At 37.9% G+C, this 22,928-nt stretch overlaps 1 protein-coding gene across 5 annotated transcripts in view; it reads left to right on the forward strand.

Annotated features, from left to right (window-relative positions):
* SUSD1 (sushi domain containing 1) overlaps positions 1 to 20,048 on the forward strand; it is a 50,552-nt gene extending 30,504 nt beyond the window's left edge. For 3 of the 5 annotated variants that reach the window (XM_067316484.1, XM_067316488.1, XM_067316485.1), the window contains 5 exons: positions 8,036 to 8,153; positions 9,241 to 9,496; positions 13,318 to 13,357; positions 15,970 to 16,063; positions 18,927 to 20,048. In XM_067316484.1, coding sequence (XP_067172585.1) covers positions 8,036 to 8,153; positions 9,241 to 9,496; positions 13,318 to 13,357; positions 15,970 to 16,063; positions 18,927 to 19,065 — 647 coding nt within the window. In that variant the 3' untranslated portion in view covers positions 19,066 to 20,048. The remainder of the gene's footprint in view (positions 1 to 8,035; positions 8,154 to 9,240; positions 9,497 to 13,317; positions 13,358 to 15,969; positions 16,064 to 18,926) is intronic. The other 2 variants (XM_067316487.1, XM_067316486.1) reach the window with 2 other exon arrangements.
* The last annotated feature ends 2,880 nt before the right edge of the window (positions 20,049 to 22,928 follow it).

Genomic DNA, 22,928 nt, shown 5'->3' on the forward strand with positions numbered 1-22,928 from the left:
GAAGCCTGCTTCTCTCCTGGCAAGTAACATCCTTTAAAAATAGTTCTGGGCTGAGCATGTAGTTGTTTTTGCCCGTCATCTTGTGGATGGTAAATATAGTCTACCAAATGCTTGGTGGATCATTGAAATTCTGCTCCTTTCATATTTCCAGTAGCAGGCTTCTCACACAGCCTTTTATGTCTTCTTAGCTTATTTTAGACAAGCTCTCAGCACCTGTCTTCTCAAGATAGGAAATTGAGTCAATGACGAAAGATAGTTAGGCAGTGATTACACTGTAGATATAAAAAGATGATAGCAAGATTGTCTTTTAAGCAAGAAGAGAATTTGTGTCTGTTTCCAAGGAAAGGAAGGAGAGTGTCTTTTGGGTGTACTTCCTCATTCATTATTTCCATGAGAGTTACTCTAGTTACATGTGGCTCTGCTGTTCTTTCCTTTTGTAGGAATTCATGAAGGCATCCTCAGTCAAGCTATTGCTGTTAATTTCATTACCTGTTTTTGTGTATGAATTTAAGAAGACTGAGTTTTATAACCACTTTCAAGTGTTTGAAAAACAGAAATGATAGAGAAAGAATGATCTTAAATAAAGTGAGTGGTGCAACAACAGAGTGATGCCAAATTGTGCAGAATGGGCACCCTTGCAACTTCTGGTGACAAACAAGCAAGTTTTTTTACGGGAAAATAGTGAGCTTGAAGATAGCTTGAACAATAGCTTTGTGCAGTCCATGAAGTACATTTTACAAGTATTTCCAGAGCAGCTCTGTCTATGAACTTCAAGATGAGGCTTAAGGAAAGGATAGGAGGTACTCAGCAACCAGTGTAATTCAGAATTCCTTTATGACAGCCTGACTTTCAAAATGACCTGTTTCTGCAGATGAGGGTATATGAAAGGCAGGGGTAATTTTCAAGCATAACTGGTAATTCTTGGGTGCTTGACTTGAAGACTGTGAAAATGGCCTGATTTTCACCTATTTCATCAACGATCATCAGTTTCTAAAAGCAAGCCTTTCTCACGTGATTCAGGTTCCTCATTCAGAATTCCAACTGATATTTAAAAATATTGATCTATCGCCTCACTTATTCCTGTTTGTTGCTATTTATCATGTGCTATCACGGTATCTCCAGTTACAGAATTAACATGTTCCCTTCTTAACAAAGGTAGCCATGCAAATACCCCACTTCCTTCCCCTCCCCCCAGAAAAACCTTCAGCACCATAAAGGCTAAATAGACTTCAAAATCATTACTCAAAGGTGACAGAATATTCTTTTGAACAGCATTCACATATGAATGATGAAGAAAAGAGGCGGTTAAATCTGGGGTTTTAGTGGAATAGTAGGCAAAATGTGTAGATTTGAAACATACTCTGTAAAACAGAAGGGGAAAATTCTTGGAGCCGGCTTCATGAAAGCAGTCCACACAGAGAACCACAGAAGTGTGGAGGGAGCTGTCTGTATCAGCATGTTTGTCTTGTTTTCTACTCTCAGCATCCTGAAATCCTCATTGCATTTTCTGCCTCTCACTGCAGAAAGCAGACAAAACCCCCAATTATCATTTTTCAGTCTATTTCTTTTGATAATATTTTTTCCATCACATGCAGTTCTACAAGAAAGACTTGCTTTAGAAGATCTTGCTGAGCTGCCAGCATATTGTCAGAGTGCAACCCTGTAAAAGGTATTTTCAAGGACCTTTTCCAGGATTGTGAAATGAAGAAAAGAAATCAAACTTTCAGGCTGTATTATGTTGCATAGATATGCATGTGTCTTTTCCTGCCATCTTTCCACTACTGTATGAAGTTTTATCTTCATGGAGTAGGGCTTCTATCTCAATTTGGCTTCATTACAGTGGGGGAGTGGTGGTTTGGAAGAGAGTTAATGCATGTGCTTTCACTTTAATATCCTTGAACAAAATAACTTCTTCAACTGAGCCGCATTAAAATTAGGTTCAGATTGAATCTGTTTACTAGCTTTATTTTGGGATAGATATTTGTGATGGATATGAAAATAAAATTTTGGTCTTTAGGATTTAATTAATATCTACTTATTTAATATGTACAGTTGGGCTAGTCTTCTGTGGTTTGGAGCTGATTCCATGAACTGAGACATCGTATGTATAAGACAGAAGAAAATCTGGCCACTAGAAATAGATTCTTTGTTTCTGAATTACTGAATGGGGAAGGCTTATATTTTCTTCCTGTAAAATAATTCATATTGGATTCAATGACCATTTCTCACTACACTTCCTCCTCTTAATTTTTGCTTAGAATCAGTGTGTATTTCCACTTTGTGCTATGCTTACAATTCACACGTATTGCCATTTCTTACCCATTTGTATGTGCACCTTCCAGTGGGTTTGGGTAGGTTTGACCTCTGGTGCCCGTGTGTCTCAGACAGTTAAAGTAGTTCCTATGTTTCTCAGATGCTGTTGTTTTTGTTTTAGTCCAGGATATACCTGCATGCCACACATTCTTGTATGTGTATCCTCTCTCTCTCATATGAACATGTAAGTCAGAAGACTCACCAGCACAGAGTCTGGAAAGTGTTTTGAATTAGAGAAGTGAATTTCACTGCATAGTAAGTACAGTCTTATAGAGCCCTTTTCATGCACTGCATGACAGATCAGGTAGTGAAATCTGGTTTGTGTTTGTGCCTGGTGTGCATGTGTGTGTGTAAAAGATCCATTATTGTTCTGCTAAAACGTATGATGGAAAAAGTTTACACTCATCCTTTGATAAAGGGAGTTCTTTAAGGTCTGGAAAAAGAGAAGGAAAAAAAAATCTGCTTTCCAGTGAAGAACTGAAAGACTGGGCTATCTGGTGATAAAACAGCTCTTCTACTGCAACAGCACTTCACCAACTGAGACAATCCATTACAGTGTGCAACTTTAGCACAATATTGCAGAGAAGCGAATTTCTGGTTTGTGTAATGGGGAAAGGGGAGTGATTAAAACCTGAGCATAGAAATTGTTTTTATGTAGGGGGGAAATAAGCTGCCAATCCTGTAAACATTTCCATACAAACATTCATGCATGCACTTTGCATTTATGCAAAGACTGTTCAAATGCACGATATTTAAATTCATGTAACTCAGATTTTCAGTTATTCTTCTGACTTCTCTCATGGCAAGAATTTTTTCATAAATATCTGCAAAGTCATGTTCATTCCAATCACCTCTATCATTCTGTTTACAAAACACTTGATATAGGTGATTCAGTTAATTCTGTACAGCCACTGCTTTACATGCTGACCAAAATTCTCTCTTTTTATTTTTTTTTTTCCTTTGGTGTGAACTGGAAGCTCTTTTGTAAAGGACTACCTGAAACAGCACTAATTTATAATTATGTACCTGCATCTACCTTTATGCTGTCCTCGAATATAGACAAATTATGATAAAATGAATCTAGTTAGCATAATTTGCATTAAGTAAAATGAGTGAAGTGCAAACAGGAAAAAAAGAAGAACAAATGAGAATAGACTACATTGGGGAGGAAAATAGACATTTTTCAGTTATGGACTGAAAGTCTCGCCCAGTATTTCCTTTTTTTAAGATACAATATCTTTATATTAAAAGAATATTTAAGTGATCATATTTTGCAGATAGGGTCTTGATTTCTTCCCCTCCTTTTTTCCCTTCCTTTAGTAATGGTTTTCTGCAAGTTAAAAATCTCTCTTCACTCCTCAGTAAAGCATTTATACTGTAATATATACAATAAACTTAGTTGCTTTTCAGACAGTAATATCAATAGTAAAAAAATTCCGCTGACTTAGTACTTGTACATGACTTTTTTGTCCCTTTTACATGAGAGCTTTTGACTTCCTTGTTTTAAGATTCAGTAAAAAAATTTTTGGATGTAAAGCCCTCACATAGGGCTATTTCATAAAAAAATAAAATAAAATAAAAAATTGATTGCAAGAAATAAAGATCACACTAATGGCATTATTTCAGCAAACAGCTGTTTGTGATTAGAGTTTGGCCTTAGGAAGAATCCTTGATTTGACTTACCTGAACTTGGGAAGAGTTACCATCTGTTTTGGGACTTCATGGCTTAGTTCCGTTACTATTTTTAAAGCTTTATCATCAGCACAAAATGACAAAGGGAAGCATTAAATAGGGCTATGCTGGAACAAAACAAAGGTATCTACTAAGGTACATGTCATTCGGTTTAGCAGATTTTATTTGTGTGTATCCATATATAGAGTGCGATAGAGATATATACATTCATTTTTTTGACTCAAACATGTATAGGAAACATTGCAACCTTTCTTGCCCGCATTATATATCTAAAGGTAAATAAATAGCACAGTATTGTCCCAGAGTCTTCAGAGCCAAACATAAGGTCAGATGACAGGAAAGGCATTAAATATTCTTGTTATCCCTACCATGGAAAGTCATGAAAGTGCCGATATTCCTCATATTGTGGCAGTTTGCCTGTGCAGTGCTTGGACTGCAGCAGTAAACAGTATCTGCAAAAATCAGATCTGTAAAACAAGGAGTAAACAATACATTTCCAGTATTAGAGAAAAAATGCAGCTTTTCCGGTATGAAATGTTTTCATAAGAACAAATAATGAACTGCTTCCTACATGCTAGATTTTTCTGAAGAGTAAGATTACAGTAAAACAGCAAACAGGCTTTTGCTCCAAAACTGAGGCGTGTGCTGTTTTCCTGTGTTTTTTGCAATGTGAGGCACTTCCTGGCATGAACTTCTTTCCTGTAGTCTGGCTCTATGTTCAAAGGGAGACTCAGCACATGGATTCTTATTGTCGAAGATGGTCCTCACAATGAAATGTCCAAGCATTGGCAACCTAGTGCTGCTATGATGAGGAGCTCTGAGAGTGGGACCATCTCAGCATATATGTTTGATGGTGCTGCTCACAGGTGTTGGTCTGTGCTGCTGGTGAAGAGTTAGAGTAGTACTTTTACCAAAGGCTACAGGCTAACAGCACCTAGATGGGCTAGAGGATGTTGCTTTCTTCTCACAGTCCACATTGTGAGAGTTCTTCATCTGTCAATAGCATTCCTCCCTCCCCCACAACGACTTCTAGATGGTATTAAGTTATTTTTTCCGTGTGAATTTTTAAATTTGGACATTCTGAGAACCTCATAGCAGATTTATTTTAGGCAAAAGTTAAAGTTCTGAGAAGATGCTTCTGTTTAAAAAAAAAAGAAGAAGAAGAACCCTGTTGCCAATTATTGCATATGGAAAAACTCCTTCAGAGGGCATTTCTGATTCCTGAAGCAAAAATGAAATCTGGTCCTTTCATTTATTATTATTATTATTATTGGTTTGGATTGTTGTGATTTGTTTACTCTTCTTATTAAAATAGGCAGGGAGTTTTAGATGTGCTTGATGTTTTTAAATATTTGTATTTCTTATCAGAAACTAAAAATGGCAAAAGGCTCCAAGCTTTAAATGCACTGTGCTTTGCAGATTTTACTTCCTTCTGCTCACTTATTAGGGCTGTCAATGGTGTTTGCTTTCATGTTTTGCATTACTTCTGTCAAATGCTAGAAAATAAAAAACACTCTGTTACGAACTGTGCCAACAGCCTTTTTGCCCCTTGTTCCCGCTTGCACTGCTTGCCTGAAAAGTAATGCAAAGCCGTTGTATGCTTTGCACATTCTGGCTGAGATTTGAGAAGAAGTTCCTAAGCTTTCCTTGGGAATTGGAAGATTCCCAAGAGAAACAAAGCATCTCCTAACAGTACTGGATACCAAAGGAAACAAAGATGTGAGAACAGTACCAGTTAAATCCACCCTGACGGAATGTATTTTCCTATCTAGGTGCCCCCTGGCAATGTCTGTGCTGAGGAACCTTGAAGTTAGTGGAAAGTTTTCAGGTCTTAAGTTATATTTGCTTAAATTTGAAAGGTGCAAAGAACAAAAAGGTTGGCTCTCACATATTGTTCAGGCTAATACTCAGTATGAAGTATTGTTTCCAACATTAGCTAGAAATATTGTCTATAAATGTTAAGCTATTTGTATTTATAAAAAGATTGAAGAGACCTTCCAAAGTAAAGACCATTTCCTATTCTTGCAGGCAGCCACGCCATATGCTTCATTATGTCATGAAATTCTATTTTAAAGGATTTTTGTCCTGTCTTCTGCTAGAGAAAAGCTACTTTTGAACATTGTGGTTTTGCTGGATACAAATCTTATTCTTATTTAAATCTTGAACATATTCATGGCTAGTTTTCTCCACTGGTAGTTTGCCTACAGCCTGGTTTTGAAGAGGACCTGGTAAAGGGAACTACCAGAGGAATTCGTTTGGCTCAGTAAGCTTTCACGAGGTTCTCTTAAGGGTGATTTTTACCACAGACAAGGTAGAGTTTATTTTCCTTTGGTGGTCTGCGTATGGCCTGTTGTCTTTATATTGGGCATGCTGTGCTTAAGTTGTTCCTTTCCCTCGCTGGAGTTATCTGCTCAAATCTATTTAAAGCAGAGATCATATAGACTCTCGGATTTCATCTTGGTAGGCTACAAAGACAAGTCTTTGGTTCCCTCTCTGGATTGTGTAGTCATCCTGCGCGCTGGTTTGACTTAGCTTTGTTGGACTTATGACTGGAAGTTTAGGCAGTTGTGAAATGATTGCGCCCAGACTTTCTGTAATTGTGATGGTACTATTCCAGTGTTACTGAAATACGTTTGTTACGCTTTTTAGAATTGCCTTTTCCTTTTTATCTGTTACTATTTTGGTGACTGACACTCACTAGTATGTTCTTTCTACTACCCAAATAATCTCAAGGTATACAGCAAAAAATTCATGTTAGTCCCCAAGTACATCACCTTGCATTTTATACTGCTGAATTTCATCCCATTTTTTCAGAACACGCTCTCTCATGGTCATTCAGTTTTTTGTAGGTAACATCCCCATACAACTTTGGTTTGACACTATGTCTAATGTGGAGCAGCAAAATTCATCTGCACACGCCCAGAATTTGTGCCATGATCATTAGGAAAAACACTGGTCTTAGTACTGACTTTGTTTAACCTTGAAGGAACTCTTCTAATAACCTCCCTGCAGCCTAGTATTTCTACTTTCAACATGTTGCATGTTGCTAGCTCCCTATTTACCAGCTCTTTACCCACTTTCCTGTTTTTCTACCAATGCTGATTTTCTGTGCTTCAGCGTGTGTTTCAGCTACCCTATTCCTGCTGTTTGAAAAATCCATGTATCTCACCAAGGATTTGCCTGGAATGACGTAACTTGGGCAAATCTGCATTGCCTTCCTTTGTTTTTTTCCACTGCTTTGATTATCCTTTCTAACACTGTTCTGAGGTCTTCATTTCCAACATGTAAGCACTGCATTGCATTATTATTGTTTAGTCACGTATGCTGCCAGCAGCTTGACAGACCAGTTTCAAGCAGCCTAGCTGTACCTGTAAATAGTTGTGCTAGTTCTTTCAGACTTGTGGGGCAGCAGCTTCCTTCTCAGCCGGGCATACTGAAACTCTTTCAGTTTTATTTCCAGGCTGGTAGTGGTAATTTCTATTACCACAGCATGGGTCTCTGTCAGTGTGAAGCCATCGTCATTGCTGTTGAAACTGGAGGCAGAAGTGTTTGCGTGGTTTTGGTCCTGATGCAAATTCCCATTAATACAAATTAGAGCTCTGTATCCAAGTCCAAATCCAATTTAAGAGGCTGGATATTACTAGCTGACTATGAGCAATAACTAAGGAAGTTGCCTTGTTGAAAGTGTTTTTGGCCCTGAAAGGTTCTCATTTATTCATCTTATTTCTTGTAGTGGGCCTTGTGCCCAGAGGTTCATCTTCCGCCACCCCCAAACATTATGGTAACTTTAATAAATAATATTGCTTCTTCCTACAAGTCTTTCCTGTCTCATTTCTTTACAGTCTATCATCATTCATGGATATTTCTGTTTTTCCCAAGTAGCACACGTAGCAAAGGATTTGAGTTGTGGTTGCCATGCCATCATGTTCATGTTTGCCTTTGGGGTTTGAGGTTCAGTTAATAGAGGAAGTTTGAAAAAAAAACAGCTAGGAACCTTCATGCTTGAAATATTTCTGAAGTCTCTCTGAAGTTGTGATATTTGTTTTCTTTTTAGATCCCCCCTCCCCAGATGTAGAATTTGTTAAAACAAAAGGTTCTGCGCCCTTGCTCAGACTCCGGAAAGCAGATGATCGAAATGGCCCGATCAGGTTTGTCTCTGTGCACTCTTTATATTTCAAAAAAACATTCCGCAGATTTATGTTATTTATATATTAGAGCTTTTTGTTTGGGTTATTTTTTATTAGCAGTGGGAAAAAACTCAACTATAATTCCCAGTTTCAGCTCCCTTGGCAGAATAGTATTTGGCTACAGACTCTTCCCCACTTTCTGGATCAAAATTCTGTCCTTAATCGTTCTGAGTTTTCACTGATTTTTTCCTTTAGCCACAGTGAAGTCACACTAGATTTTTATTGATGTGTCCAAGAGCAGTTCTACCCCTGTAATTTTTGTTTTCCTTTGAACTCGTGCATCCAATAAAATTATTTTCTAGAAGCCAGAGGAAATGAATAACAAAGTCTGTTTTTTCTGCATATTCTGAAGTACTATGTTCATATTATTGCATTACTGCCAAAATACATATTTTGGGGGAGAGATAAGATTTACATCTTAGTAAGTACTGTTTGTGAAAGGAGGGAAATGGTAATTGTAACTCACATTATACTAAAGCAGAAAATATTTAAAAGCTAGTAATATATGAGCAAATGATTGATATAACAGCTCTGAGAATTACTCTTCCTATGTTAGAATACCATAGGCTAAACTTTGTTTTGAGAGGTCTGGGGACAGATTTAATGAATTTTTTTAGAAATTGGATCCTCTCCTTCTTTAAACAGAAAAAGACTTGCTTCTGGAAAATTGGAAACAATAGTTTTTAGAGGCCAATCATGTGTTCTGTTTTATAAACAACCTTATAGGTCAGATGAGAGCAGCAAAAGGCATCCTGTAGAAACTGAGTTTGATGCTCTTCTCAAGTTAACATGCAGTAACATTTAAGATTTATGTGAATGTGATAAGGGGAACCAGTCTTAAATTGTGTATGCATTGCTCTTTGTACAAAATGCTGTGGAGCACACACTGAGAGAAATATTCTAATATAAGAAAAGTTCATATTGGACATTGATGATTAAAAACAGTTAAGAGTCTACAGGTAGAAAACAGGAAATGGAAGTGTAGTGAATGTCTGATGCTTAGTACATTGAAGTGAGGGCTAAAGTTTACTTTTTTGTTTTACTCTAGTTTTTATCAGGTGATTGTGCTACCCCTGGGTTTGCAGAGCACTTTTATTTGTGATTCCTTTGCTGCTGCAACTTTCTTTAGCAACACCACTGACACTGAGGGATATGTGGCAGCTGAATTTCGGGCCAAGGATGTTGCTGATAACATGTCAATCGCTCTCGGAGACAGACATTACTACGGAAAGTTTTATAATGCTCCTTTAAAGCTGGGAAAAGAGTATTCTGTTTTTTTGAGAATAATAAGCGAGTGGAATAAGGTAATGGATATTTTTTAAATTTTCTTTTATACCTGTGGAAAGAAATGTAGCTGTGGAAAAAAGAGAAAAAATTTAGGTTTGTGTTAAATTTTTATGATGTTGAAAGTATCTGTAAATTGACAGAATGAATCTAAAGCATCTTTAAATAACTCTTGTAATTCCTTACAGATATTCAGGTCACTGTAATGTTGGAGTAATTCTGGATGCCAAAAGGCAAACAATAGAAAGAATTAAAAATGAAGGGCCAGCTCTGCCCTCACTATTTGAGGATGTCTCTTTTAGGCCAGAACTTAGTGAAAGAGATTTGTATTGACAAATCTGAAATTACTCCCTAGCAATGAAAAATTCTCTCATTTTTGAACTGAATGTCCTAGAGCAAAATATTCTACTTCTCCAAGTAACCAAATAAGTATGTATTTTATCATGTGTGTTACATTCCAAGTAGCAATGAATGTCAACTCCTGTTCCCTTGGAAAAGACTTACTGGAAGACATATTACTAGCATAAAATTTTTGGCATTTTAAGTTAAATGTGTATTTTAATCAGAAACAAAACATCTAAAATGTGTATTCCTCTCAGCTGTTCAGTGCTTCAGTGTCTTTCCTCCCTTGATGTTATTATGCCACTAGTTTTCCAGTCATTGTCCATCTCACTGGTCTATAGCTGATATATTGTGGCCAATAGAGGTCTCAGCAGCAGGTAGTTTTTCCCAAGTGAGCCAGGTGACAGCGTTTTCAAGGTCAAATTTGTCCCGAATATCAAATGTAAGAAAAACAAAACAAAACACCACACAAACAGTGCACTCTGCCAAAAAAAAGAAAAAAAAAAGCCTTTTGAAATTAAAATAGAGTTTGGGGGTCTCATGTGTAAGCATAAAGCAATGTGGCAGGGCAAAAACTCATCTGTGAGTCACTTGTAAATCTCTGTAGCTTTGGAAGCCTACATCCAAACCTCAGTAAGTGAAAACAGCTTCTAATAAGAAACATAACTCTGCCTCAGTCCAAACCAAATGAAATAAAACAAGTAAATACATGTCAATTCCTGTAGTGGTATCTATTAATGTGTGCATCATACTTTCTATATGGCGTCTACTTTAATATTTAAGTTTTTGATAGTACAGATAAGATGGTTCCTGATCCTGATATAAACCTGGCATCTGTCACTTATTTCTGATTAATAGTCTGAGGGAATCAGCAGAGAAATGGCAGTTAAAGGCACTCTGAAGTTTGCATTTATCTAGTATGTTTTAGATGTGAATACATTTCTATTTGAATACAGCCATATTAGAAAGTTATGTCATAGAATAATAACTACTGTTGTCATTATTGTACTTCTATGTTCTGGCATCCTCCTAAGACCTTTCTAGCTTGGGGTCACTTCATGCTAAGAACTACAAAATCAAGGCTAGGTTGTGACTTTTTCTTGCTGTTATTTCTCAATATCTCTATTGTATTTTCCTTGAAGTAAAGGTGGGAAAATAAGTTCAGATAAAATTATAAGGAAGTGGTTAAGATAAATAAGTGATTCCATTATGTTTATTCCACTTTGATTTATCCGTTGCTTAGAAATGGTTTGAAGATTTTCAGAAAGCTTCCTGTTGTGCAGTTTTTGCTTTCTGATTATTTTTCAAAGTAGAGGACTTAAAAGCTGTATTTTTCAGTTGCGCAGAATATTCATGTGTGTTAAAAGGCTAGTCATATGATCTTCTGCTAAGGAGAATTTTGGAAAAGTATAAGGAAAGAAGCTAAGAAGTTAGAGATAAAGGAAATTACCATTTTTCATACTGATGAATTTGGCAGTTGGGATACAGGAATGTTGGAGACCAAGGGACGATTTGGGAACAAATGAGAATTTACTGTCATTATCATGAAAATCTCACTTAAGTGGAACAAATTGTCCACCCTTGGATGTGTCCTTCTGTGTAAAGCATACTGTTAATTAAATAACTCAAAACTATCTCGTACCCATTTCAATCTCCAGTGATTACTTTATAGATTCCATGCTCTACAGAAAGCCAATGCTCAAAGTGAATGGTCAGAATTAAGAAAAGTAGTTGGAGATTAAACAGATTTGGGATTAATTTCTTTAGCACAACTTTGTACAACTTCAGTGTCGGCATCAGCTTTCCCGGAGCAAACAGTGTACGCATATAACAGAAGTAAGAGCAGGTCTATGAAAAGTGAAGATAACTTTAGTACTCTCTTCCTTTTTTGTCTGTGTGTGTGACATGCAGTAGTTTTAGTAAAAAAGCTAAGAGCTTTTTAGAAAATTAGAATGGAAATAATCTGAGTTGGAATGAAAGCCTGTTAAATTACACTGATAAAAATCAGCTAAGAAAAGTATATGTGCAGGGGAAAATATCTTCTCTGTTCTCCAGAAGTCTTTTAAGCGTACAGCTGCGAGAGGGGTTTCTAGCTCCAGTTTAACTACCAGGGAAAAGCAGAATATACAGGCCAAAATAAGGACTTTGAGGTCCATGGACCTTGTCATGCACAAGGGGTACTTGAATATTTGCAGGAGTAATCTGACTGATAACTTTCTGAGAAGGCATGGGGGTTTACTTTTGTTATCAGCTGCTAATTCATCAAAGGGTGTTATAATTTGACTTGGTATCAAGTACAGGCTAGCGTACTTTGCTGGTGAGATCCCTGGGAGGTCTGTAACTTCTTTCTTAGGCAGGGAAGGACTGACTTACTGCAAACCAGTGCTTGCCAGGGAGGTAGCTGTTCCGAGATGATGGCACTTACACAAGTGACTGCTAGGCTCTGGCATTTGGCTGAGTTTTTAAATTCACTCCTTATTCTTTTTCCTTCCTATCTTAATAAGCTTTCCTTTTTCAGTATTTTGTATTTTTAAATAGCTAGAAAATTCCATATGAAAGCCTATTTTAAGAAACACTGAGGTTGCATGATTAGGCATGCAGACACACAAAAGGAAGAATATGTATAAAAATGTGGTGTTGTCCTCTTGTGCAAATGGTTCATAACTTAAGTCTTTAATTGCATGAAAACATACCATCATCCAGAGCAGGGTAATACATTTTGTCAAAAGCTTTCACGAGGAATGCATATATATATATTCTGTGAAAGCGTGTGAAAGTCATTTAGCAGGAAGATCCATATAGAAGCACTCCAAAAATAAACTTCCCAGTACTTATACAACGGACAATAGAACTTAGAATAGAACGAGCACGTGCATGTGTTTTTATGTGTATATGACTACGAAAAAAGGGGAAAAAAGGCATACGGACGCCAAGACTTACTGTAGAAAAACAAACTTGTTAAACAGTTCAAAAGAAGAGTCTTGATAAAGATTTGTCTAGTTACTGTGAACATTAACTGCTGTAAGTACTGTATAAAAATACTTTAAAATTAACAGGCACTAAGCATGTAGTCATAACTGCAAAAAACATTGTGCAATGTAGTATCTGAAAACCATGTAATTAAGTACTGTGTTTTAGCATATATATGCTACACAAGAATAGAGTTAATACAGCACATTCAGCCTTGGCATTTCCTAATTTTTAATTTTTTAACCATACAGCTTCAAAGATCCTTTCATGTCACTTACATGCATAGGTTATAGAAAGAAAGGGGGAAAAGAGTAGAGCTAGGCTTTTATCAAAGCCATCTCTCTCATCTTATCTTTATGGTTTATGATCTTCTCAGAAGAGCTAGGTGCTGTTTCTGGGGGTGGGAAGGGAGGAACCATTCTCAATAGTAAAAAAATTCAGTGTTTTGCGGCTGACTGCTTGATGAGGGTGTAAATGATGGTAAATTTCTCTAGTCAGAAATGGTGTTTTTTTATATTTTCATTTTCAGGTGAGAACACAGTCCTGTGCTGTTTGGGCACAAATCAAAAGTAAGTCCATTTTTCCTTCAATGAGAAAACAGAAGTCAAAGCTTGGCTTGGCAGCATCCCAACATAAAACTAATAATTGCTGTGGCTGTTCTTTCATTCACTGTTAATAATCGGTTCACTTTGAGGATTGTAAAGGTTAGAGGCAGAAGTTTTGCTTTGAACTTCAGTATTTAGAGGACAAAGTTTTAAAATGGATTCACCACCTTGCTTGTAATATTGCTCTTTCTGGGCATCACATCCATTTACAGCACTGGTTTTGTGACCCGTCTTCTTCCATATCAAAATAAAAGAGGAAATAAAAGTTTCAGGCGTAAAAGATTTGAAGCACAAAAGGTAAATGTAATTTTAGAAGCTTGTTTTGAAAAATACAGAAGAAAATAGAGAAAAATATCCTTTCCACCATGTTAGAAGAAACCATCTTTACCCATTTCATCTTATTACAGCAAAAGGCAAACATTAGCCTCTCCTGACAAAAAAGTGGTACCCTCAGAGTCCCCTACAAACTCTAGATTCTGCTTTTGGGTTGAAAGACCTAATGTGAAACTGTGTTAGGAAATGTGACACTAGGGAGTGAGAATATCTTTGAAAGAGGCGGTGTTTGTGCTGTATCTCCTCCACTACTCAGCAAAAGCCACGTCTGACTGGTATTGTTATTGATCTTCCAGGGACAACTGTATCTTTATTTCTAGGTTGTGTACTCACACAACTTGGTTTATTTGCTGCTGCATTTAGAATATCATCTCAGCAGCTTGTTATTATGAGAAACTCTGCTAAGCTCAAAGATTCAATAAGTTTGAGTGCTGTGTTGCTAGTCCAAGGTGGCAAGAGATGTAAAAAAATGCTGGAAGGACAGAAAACTGTCTGCTTCTGAATTTCTCTTTTACCAGCTTCTAGAGCATTGTCAGAGATTGTCTTATGTATAGATGGGTTTTGGGGGAGGGTGAAAAGATGAGCGTTGCAAGAGGAGGGCAGGACAGAACAGGCCTTTGCCTTTGCATGTAAATCTGTTTGCCTTTATATTGGAGAGGCTTCTAGCCAAATGGTGTTCTTGGCTTAAAGAGACTTCTACAACTGGAGAGGCTGAGAGTATTTTTGGCTCACCAAATCCTTTAAGGAATATTGCTTAATTCCACTTGGGTGAAGGACAGGTCTATAAATTAAATCTAAAGCCAGCTGCGCTGCTTCAGATGCCCTTTAGACAGCACTTCACATTGCTGGATAAATCATTGTTGTAAAAAGTGGTAGGGTGGTGTTACAAGTGTGCTTCCTTCTGTCATTAATGGTTGCCTGAATAGAATGAATTTGAGGGTTTTTCAGAAAATATATTCTACAACATGTGGGGAAGGCACTTCTGTAGTTTTTAGGGGGGGCTGACACCTGTTGTAGACATTTTTATTTTACATATGGCAACTAGTGTTGTGGTGATGTTAGGACAGGTGTCTCTTAGTTTAACTTTTTCCAAAACTGGACATGCTTGGAAATTAAACACATTTTCCTCATGAGGTCCCTATCTGAAATTCTTTCTTTTGCAAGCCAGGTTCAGGAAGTGCTACATCAATACATGTCTTGCTACACTAGCAGAGTTAGGCAAACTTTTAAAGTTCTCCTAATTCCTTTATTATTATTCGCCTGTATGTTTTTTGTGCTTCAAACCAACTGTTGAGAGCGTTATGGGTAAAAGCCTAGCCTGCTCCTTGTGCCTGCACCTTCAGATGAGCCAAAAAAAGACACTTCCACTTATATAATAGAGATTGCTTCCCTGATATCTGGGCATTTGGGTTCTCTTCATTGACATATGCAATAATTTCACTGAATAAGGAAGTTGCATTTTTTGCAATAAATTAAACTTCTGCTAAAGAATTAAATACTCACATGTGCAAGATTTAACAGGAAGCAAAAGTGTGGAATCTTACAGGAATAAGATCCAGTGGCCCAGATGTCGGTGAGAAATCCAGAAAGAAAGGGGTAACTTTCACCTGCTACTGAAAATGGGATAGAGGTAGATGGAGGGGATCAAGTTGTTGTTTGCTCAGGTTGTCTTCACAGGTAGTTCTTAATAATTCTGGTGTTGACCTTAAATCAGTATAAGCCTTCTGTTCTGTCCTAGGTGGCTTCGGTCATGGTGGGCTTGGGTAAGACTATAATGGCCAAGTTTATTTCTATTTTTTCACTGAAAAAAAAAAAAAAAGAGAATGGGGAAAGAAAATAATACCTGAATTGCAAAATGTTGAAAGAGAATCATTGAGCCATTTAATAAAGCATTAGGATTTTCTGGCAGCAGAGACCACCTTGGCATGTGACTGGGACTGAAATTGCCAGTGGTGAGCAGGGAAAATGTTGATATTGAGTATCAGAAATTAAAAGGAAAAAAACAGGAAAGGTGAGGGATGGAGAAGTGTAATCACTACTGAGAAATACACCATTTAATCATACTTCCTCAGTTGGCCACTGACTACTGAATAGTCAGATCCATTACTGCTTGATTGAGCAGTAAGTCTAGTCTATGAGTTTTCTTAGAATTATTTAGCTTGTAACTATTTTTTTAATCAGTCAATCCCCACACTGAAACTACACCATTTGTTCACTTAAATTGTTTGATATTTTCCTTTCAGATTTATCGCCCACTCTGCAATACATGACTGCTGTTGGATTAGGGTCGGTTGCTGCTGTCTGCCTTATACTGTTCCTTTCTTTCTCAGCAGCACGGTATGTATAGTTTATTGTTAACTCCAGTTTTGTAGTTGTCCTGCTCAAGGCTTATATGTTTTGCTTTTCGGTCCTTCTCTCTCAGCTTTTAGTCTTTCTCACCAACCTGCTTGCTTAAGGCCTCCTGGGTGGTTAGAAACTTCATCAATAGTTCATCGGTAGCCACCTCCTCTGGAATTTAGTCCATTGCATGAATTGATGCCCTCTTTATCTTTTCAATCAGTGGGGGAACATCTGAAAAATAAGGGGCATACCTTAATAACTGAGGGATCCAGAGAGCGATTAGTGCCAGGAATTTAGTTCAGAGATGTTTTGATTTAATGGTAACTAAATAAAGGATGTTTATACAGCACGCTACTGTAAAAGTAAAGTCATGCCAAAGAAATGTTGCTCTGCTTTTCTTATTTATGGAACAATTTCCAGACTTCCCAACTTTATTCAAAAGGTCTAAAAAATAGTTTTTCAAAAGAAGCTATCTTTAAAAAAAGGCTACAATAAAAATGTGCTAGAAATCTTAAAGTAATTGATTGCTTTGTGTTTCATGGTCCTTCATGTAGGGGCAATAACTTTATAACTTTCCTTCTTTCAAAGGCAAAACAAGTATGTGCCTTTCAGTAATTGTTTACATCTATGTATGTGTAAAATTTCTTGACCGAAAAAAAACACCGTTGTCATTCCTTTAAATATGTTTGTCTCTAAGAAAACTGTTCTCCTGATTTATGTCCCTCATGAGATCAGGAGCCCACAGCTTGGGGGCCATGAAGTATCAAGCATTGATCAGCTAAGCTGATTATTTGGCATTCAGAAGGAGAATGGCATGCAGAAGAAGCTTCTCCTTATAAAGGCTAGAGAAAGTGGGATTATTTGTGGTTGTCTAAATTTTAATTCAATTCTTAAAATGTAAATCCCAAAATAAAACCTCCACAGTTTCTTTCTTTTCTTTGAGTAATTACTCAGGAAAGGGATCTCAGATTTCCTTTGGCAATCAGATACAGTCATCAACTGGTGCTTGCAATCTTGATTGCTTTTATTTTTTGGGATAGGTTGTCAGAATCAGCTTTTGACATTCAAGATGGAGGGGGCTGGAACTATGCTAGTGTCTTAACTAGCAGATCCTGGCAGATGGTTTATTGCAGCAGAAGGCGCATTGCTAGGCTGCTGTGGTCTGAAAAACTCCTCAGTTATCTCAGTTTCTGTGGCAAAAATGGGACAAAGGGATATGAATATTCTTTAAAACTGTGTGCAAGCAATTAGCCTCAGGGAGGGAGGAGAACTTTTTAAGATAAAAGACAGTACTGGAAGAATCTCATATGAGTATGAACCAGTCATGAATGAGTGTAGAGGAATTAAGGTCCTGATCTTCCATTTCAGTTTTCCTTTAAAAATAGTGGGAGTTAAATCCTCAAGTACTGTCCCTAGGAAGCTGAGTACATTTTGACAAGGATCATGCTGTAATGTCATGCAATATTATGGACTGGAACTTGATAACTCAGCAGGTATCTTGTAGGCCCATGTTGCCATGTGTAGAGAAACACCTAAATGCATTCTCCTGCTTTAGAGGGGATCAGACAGAATCCCTGGCAGAAATTAAAGCTTCCCCACCCCCTGTGGGAGCCAGAGGATGGAAAATCCAGGTGTCATGTGAGATATGACCATTCCCAATGCTCAGAAGAAATTGCTGTAATGTTCATAAGTAACAAAATACTCTTTTATTTTTAAATAAGCATCATTTGAATCCATTTCTGAATAAGAATGTAATTTGAAAAACATGTGAAGTCAGCCTTGTGCCCTGTCCAGTTGTTTTAAGGCCATGGTCTAGTCTGAGCACTGTACTCCAAGAAAGATGTGGCCCAGTGAGAGAGAGAGACAGACAGACAGACAAACTCAGCAAGAGAGACCAGAGATCCGTCCGATCCGACCTGTGGGTAGGGTAATCTAGAGCTGCTTAGCCAAGAGGAGAAGAGACTGCCGAGGAGTATGATACAAATAAATACACAAAAGGCCATTACAGAAAGACCAGCCGGTCCATGGTGAACAAGAGCATGGGCGGCAGCGCTTCTGAATGTGAGACAGGGAAGCACTGGACTAAGCCGCTGTGGAACCCTGGTGTCTGGCTGGTCTGTAGGATCAGGTTAAACAAACACCTCTCGGGAACGACCCAGCTGCAGCTGATCTTGCCGTGGGATCAGGTGAATGGTCTCAGATTATTTCTTGAGGTCCCGTTAAGCCCTGTGGTTCTGTAGTTTCTGTCACAAAGGACCACTGTATTCGCGTGCTTACCAGCTTGCCGCGTGTCTGCTGCCTCAAGGGTTATGTTATCTCAGAGGGGCAGGTTGTGGTTCCTACTAGCATACTTACTGACAGCAGTCTTAACTGTTCCTCGGCGAATGCAAGTCGACACTGGATTCACAAAGCACAGAGCCTGGCTGCTTATGTCCGTAGGTTTTTTTTATTATTTTTCGTTTACAAAATGCATTAACACTAAGGTGCCTTGTCACACATCCACCTTGCTTCATTCCACCTGAACTTTCACTTCCTTCTGTGTGTGTTGCCCATCCAGATATAGAAGCATAGTGCCAAAACTTTCTCATTCTGGATATGTTCACTGGACACAAGCGTTGTCATGGACCTGACCTAGGTTAACCTGTCAGTAATCTGACACTCTGGGAATGCTTCCTACTTATAACTCACCAGCTGTGTTGTTCAGCATTTATACCAGCACCTCAGGTCTTCAAAAAACCTTAGAAACTCTCCCATTTGTCCCATCAGCATGAATGATGCACAACCTCTGTCTGTTTTGTGCTTGCGTCTTGAATGTTTTAGAAGTATTCTTTTTTAACTGGAATTTTTTCCCTTTCCCCAGCTCCTATCTGGACAGCACAGTGCACTGCCCGCCTGCTGCTTTAGCCTGTGAGGCTGTACATTTATCTGCTGCCACAGACATGACACAAGCAGGGATCGCCTCATCATTTCTAGAGAACGAAAATGTGTCTCCTCTCTAATGTGCTATTCCCCCAAGTCAGCACAGAGAAAATCCAGTCTCCTTTCCAAAGCCAGCATATGTCGGATATAGATGGACCTGCACAGCACGCATGTACTACAGTATGGGCAACTGAAATGCATTTGTACTAGCAGAGAGATGTTTATGTCTCCCCTTGTTTCCAGATGGTATGGTATGTAAAGGAGAACATTCCCTGACAAACAGGTGTTTATCAGACCTCAGCATGCATCCTGTGCTTTGGCTGCAGGCTTTAGCTATTCTGTCAGGGATGCCTGATATGAGTACCTCTGTTGTACTTTATTTCATAAATAATCCCTTTATCCCACTGATATTGTCTTATGATCAACTGCTATTTTAGATTCCTTAGGATATACAAACTGGCCCATTGTGAGAGAAAACACAAATCACCCCTTCTATCTGAAAAATGCCTGTTGTATATCCAAGTGTAAAGGTAAATAACTTTCATCATTCACTTAAGAGTAATGCTACTTCAGTAATGAGTATAGAGTTGTTAGCCATGAAACTGTCACATTTAAACAGTGTCACCAGCAGATGTGTTCCAGAGATACTGCAATCGTTGCTCATAGCAATTAGCAATAATTGTGAATAATACACCAATTTGTAAAACTGCGGTTTGCCAAAAAGCTGAGGAGCTTTCATGGCTTGTGAAACTATTTTAAATAAGGAGCTACCTGTCTTAAGTGCAGTTTTCTTAATCTCTGTTTTAAAATTAAAGCTGAGTAAAGCCATTAAAATCATTGGTTGTTTAACAAGCTGGTGTGTAACATTAGATTCACTTACTAAAACACAATTAGCAAATTTCCTATGGCATTCTCCCAGTTAACATTTTTTTTTCCTTCTGTAAGAAAGTATCAAGTGCCTATGATTACTTCTGCTCCTGTTCAGAAGTTGCTTCGAGATTAAAATATTAGAAAAATCATTCTGTTAACAGGTGAAATAAAGAAGGAGGAGTTTGGGATTTTAGTCAATTTTGTTATTTTTTTTCCAAGCTGTGTTTTCTATTTCATCGCTTGGGATATATGATATCCCTTTTCGGAGTTTTAAATGTTTCTGATTGCTGTTGGCTTTTTAATTTTAGATGTGCTGTCTGGGTTGTGCAATTCCCTTTTTGGTGTTTGAAAGGAATATTTTAAAGTGCAACACAAAACAGACTTGATAGCTGGCAACTATTAGCAGAGACAGATTACAATCAAATTTACATGAGAGAGCTTTTAACCACTGCATCTACCTTTTTTCACATCCAAACAGTAGTAATATTTGATATCACTTCTGTTATCCAGTATTTCCAGTGCTTACAAAATCTGCCCTTCAAATTAGCAAGCCTTTAGTAGTCAACAGTTGAGTAAGAATGTCTTCATCTACATTAGTGATTAAGAGCTGGTAATTTTTTCCTTCACTGATTAAGACCAGAATGACTTAACTGTTCATATTGGGTTATTGTCACAGTTTTGGAGTTTCTCCTATAATAGCATTTATTCTCACCCATTCTCTTCTTAATTCTCTTCCTCAGTGGAATAGATCCCTAGGGTTTGATGTAGTTATGCAGACTGCACTACCTCATTCTGCTTTATTCTCCTGCTGCTCTTATCCTGTGAGAGCTTATAAGCAGCCGTTCCTAAATAAGTGAGAGTTGAAGGCAGAGAAAATGATTTAAAGATACATGCCTTCCTCTGTGGAAGTAAACTACTTGCACCTTTACTAACACCAGCAGTTACATTACATTATGCAGGACCAGGAATATAAAGTCCATCTTACCAATGGGTATGGCTGGAGAGTTGTGGGTCTTCATGTAACGTTGGACAAGTCACTTCTTTGGTGTGTGCATCTTCTCTACTTACCTTTTCTTTTCATAATGTAAACTTTTCAAAGAAGAATTTCTTTCTTACTGAACATCCACGCTTCTGCTAGGACTTAGGTAATGTATTTAACAGCTCCTTTGGGCATCTCTGCACAGCAGAAGGGTGCAGCATATTAATCCAGGAATGGATTTAAAAGGGAAAAGCAATGAGGCAGGGCTCCCTACCATCATAAGCTCTCCAGGACAGCTACAGTCCTGGAAGTTTCTCTCTTTCTCTCTGCCTTCCTTTTCACCCTTGGCAGACCTGTCTCTGGCTGTAGCCTGTCTTCTTCATCTGTCATGCACTTACCTTCTTCTATCTACGCCTGCTTCAGTTTAATGAGAGAAGCATGGGGACAAAATTATTTAGCCTTGTCCTCTTTGGATAATTCTGCAAATGTTAAGGCTTCTGTTTTGTCAGAGCCTGTCTCTTTCACAAATGTTGCTCAGTTGCTCCCAAGCTTTCCAAAGCTTTTTTTTTTTCCTCCCATTTTTTTCTTTTTTTTAGGACAAGGAAAAAGATTTAAATAGCATGAAATTAAAAGATGGTTAGAATAGAAGCGGATTCTTAAAACTTTACTCAGAACAACTACTACTGGACAAAAGAACCACAAGGAATTACAATGGACATACTTTTATTGGTTACAAAAAGAGGTTTCTACAATGGAATGAATCTGGTTTAAAAACACGGCTAATGAAGGCCGGTTCTCTTACATGTCCATTAGGAGGAAGTATGCCATTATGCTAGAAAGGGTGTCATGCAAATGTGACCTTTGCAACTTCTGATTAGTTAGCTAGCTTACAAAAATATTTGGTTTTGAGAAGACAGCTCTAAATAGTCTCACTTGGAACGGGGCTGTGGAGTTAAGAATGTGTATGTAACAGTACTTTTATTACTCAGATTTACGATCTTTATTCACGAGTTAATGGAATGATCTGGCAGCTCTGTATTTTACCGTGTAGCATCTTACCAATCTATCTGTATCGCTGACGTAATGGTGCCCTCATATGCCTTAAATTACAGGGATTCTAGAAACGTTTTGAATGATCCTTCACTGCTCTTCCTTTGATTAACAATAAAATTATCTCCCCCCCGCCACACACTGTTTTTTGCTCTGCTGTCTAGAATATATGTTCCATTCCCAGACCAAATAAGGCCAACTGAGTTGACCAAGTGAAGCTGCCCTGATTTTACTGCTGATGTGTAGCAGTTCCTGGTGCTATGCTGAGGGAGTGCTATATTGAGAAATTGTTTGGTTTACATGCATAGCTATGTTTGCAGTATCTCAGAAGTGTTTTTCCTCTGTAGAGAAACCAGCAAATTGTTATCCTTGCATAAACAATTCTGTGTAAGCTTAAGTTAAACTTTTTTTTATCTTTTCTTTTGTACTAGAGAAGTAGCATGCAGGTTGTTGTAAAAATTCACTATTTATACAAGTGATGATATGTCAGATGAAAAACTTGTTGTAAGATATGCTTCCTGCTACATGTCGCTGACAGGTCCTTTAAATCTTGCTTGGGATTTCTTTACTCTGGGTATAATAGAGGCAGCCAACAAACCATCCTTTTTTTGTTTGTTTGTTTTAGTATTGATAGCCCCTATCAATTGTATTTTAGGAACAGGTATTTGATATAGTTTCCTAAATTATCTTTGGCCACTTGAGTTCTTAGGAAAGTAAGTTTAGATCTGAAGAAAGGTTTGAAAGCACACCTTCCCTGAACCTCAGAAATTAGTAAGCTACTATCTGCTGTGTGCAAGTAGAGGGCCAGCTATATGCACCCATATGCTCCTTATTTCTGCATGTGGTCTCAGATTTAACTGTTTTCAGTCACCGTTCTTGTTTCTCAGGTCTTCTGCCATTCTGCACAGAGCCATCTCATATTCAGTAAAACTCAGCCAGAGACCGGTGTGAGCTGGCAGACCCGTGATCTCCAGCCCAGATGTAAGCGTTTCTTTTCCTAGTGACAGCATGCTAGGAAATTATGAAAGTCACCCTGCCAGGCCG

This window comes from Apteryx mantelli, chromosome Z, assembly GCF_036417845.1.
Source record: "Apteryx mantelli isolate bAptMan1 chromosome Z, bAptMan1.hap1, whole genome shotgun sequence".
Lineage (NCBI taxonomy): Eukaryota > Metazoa > Chordata > Aves > Apterygiformes > Apterygidae > Apteryx > Apteryx mantelli.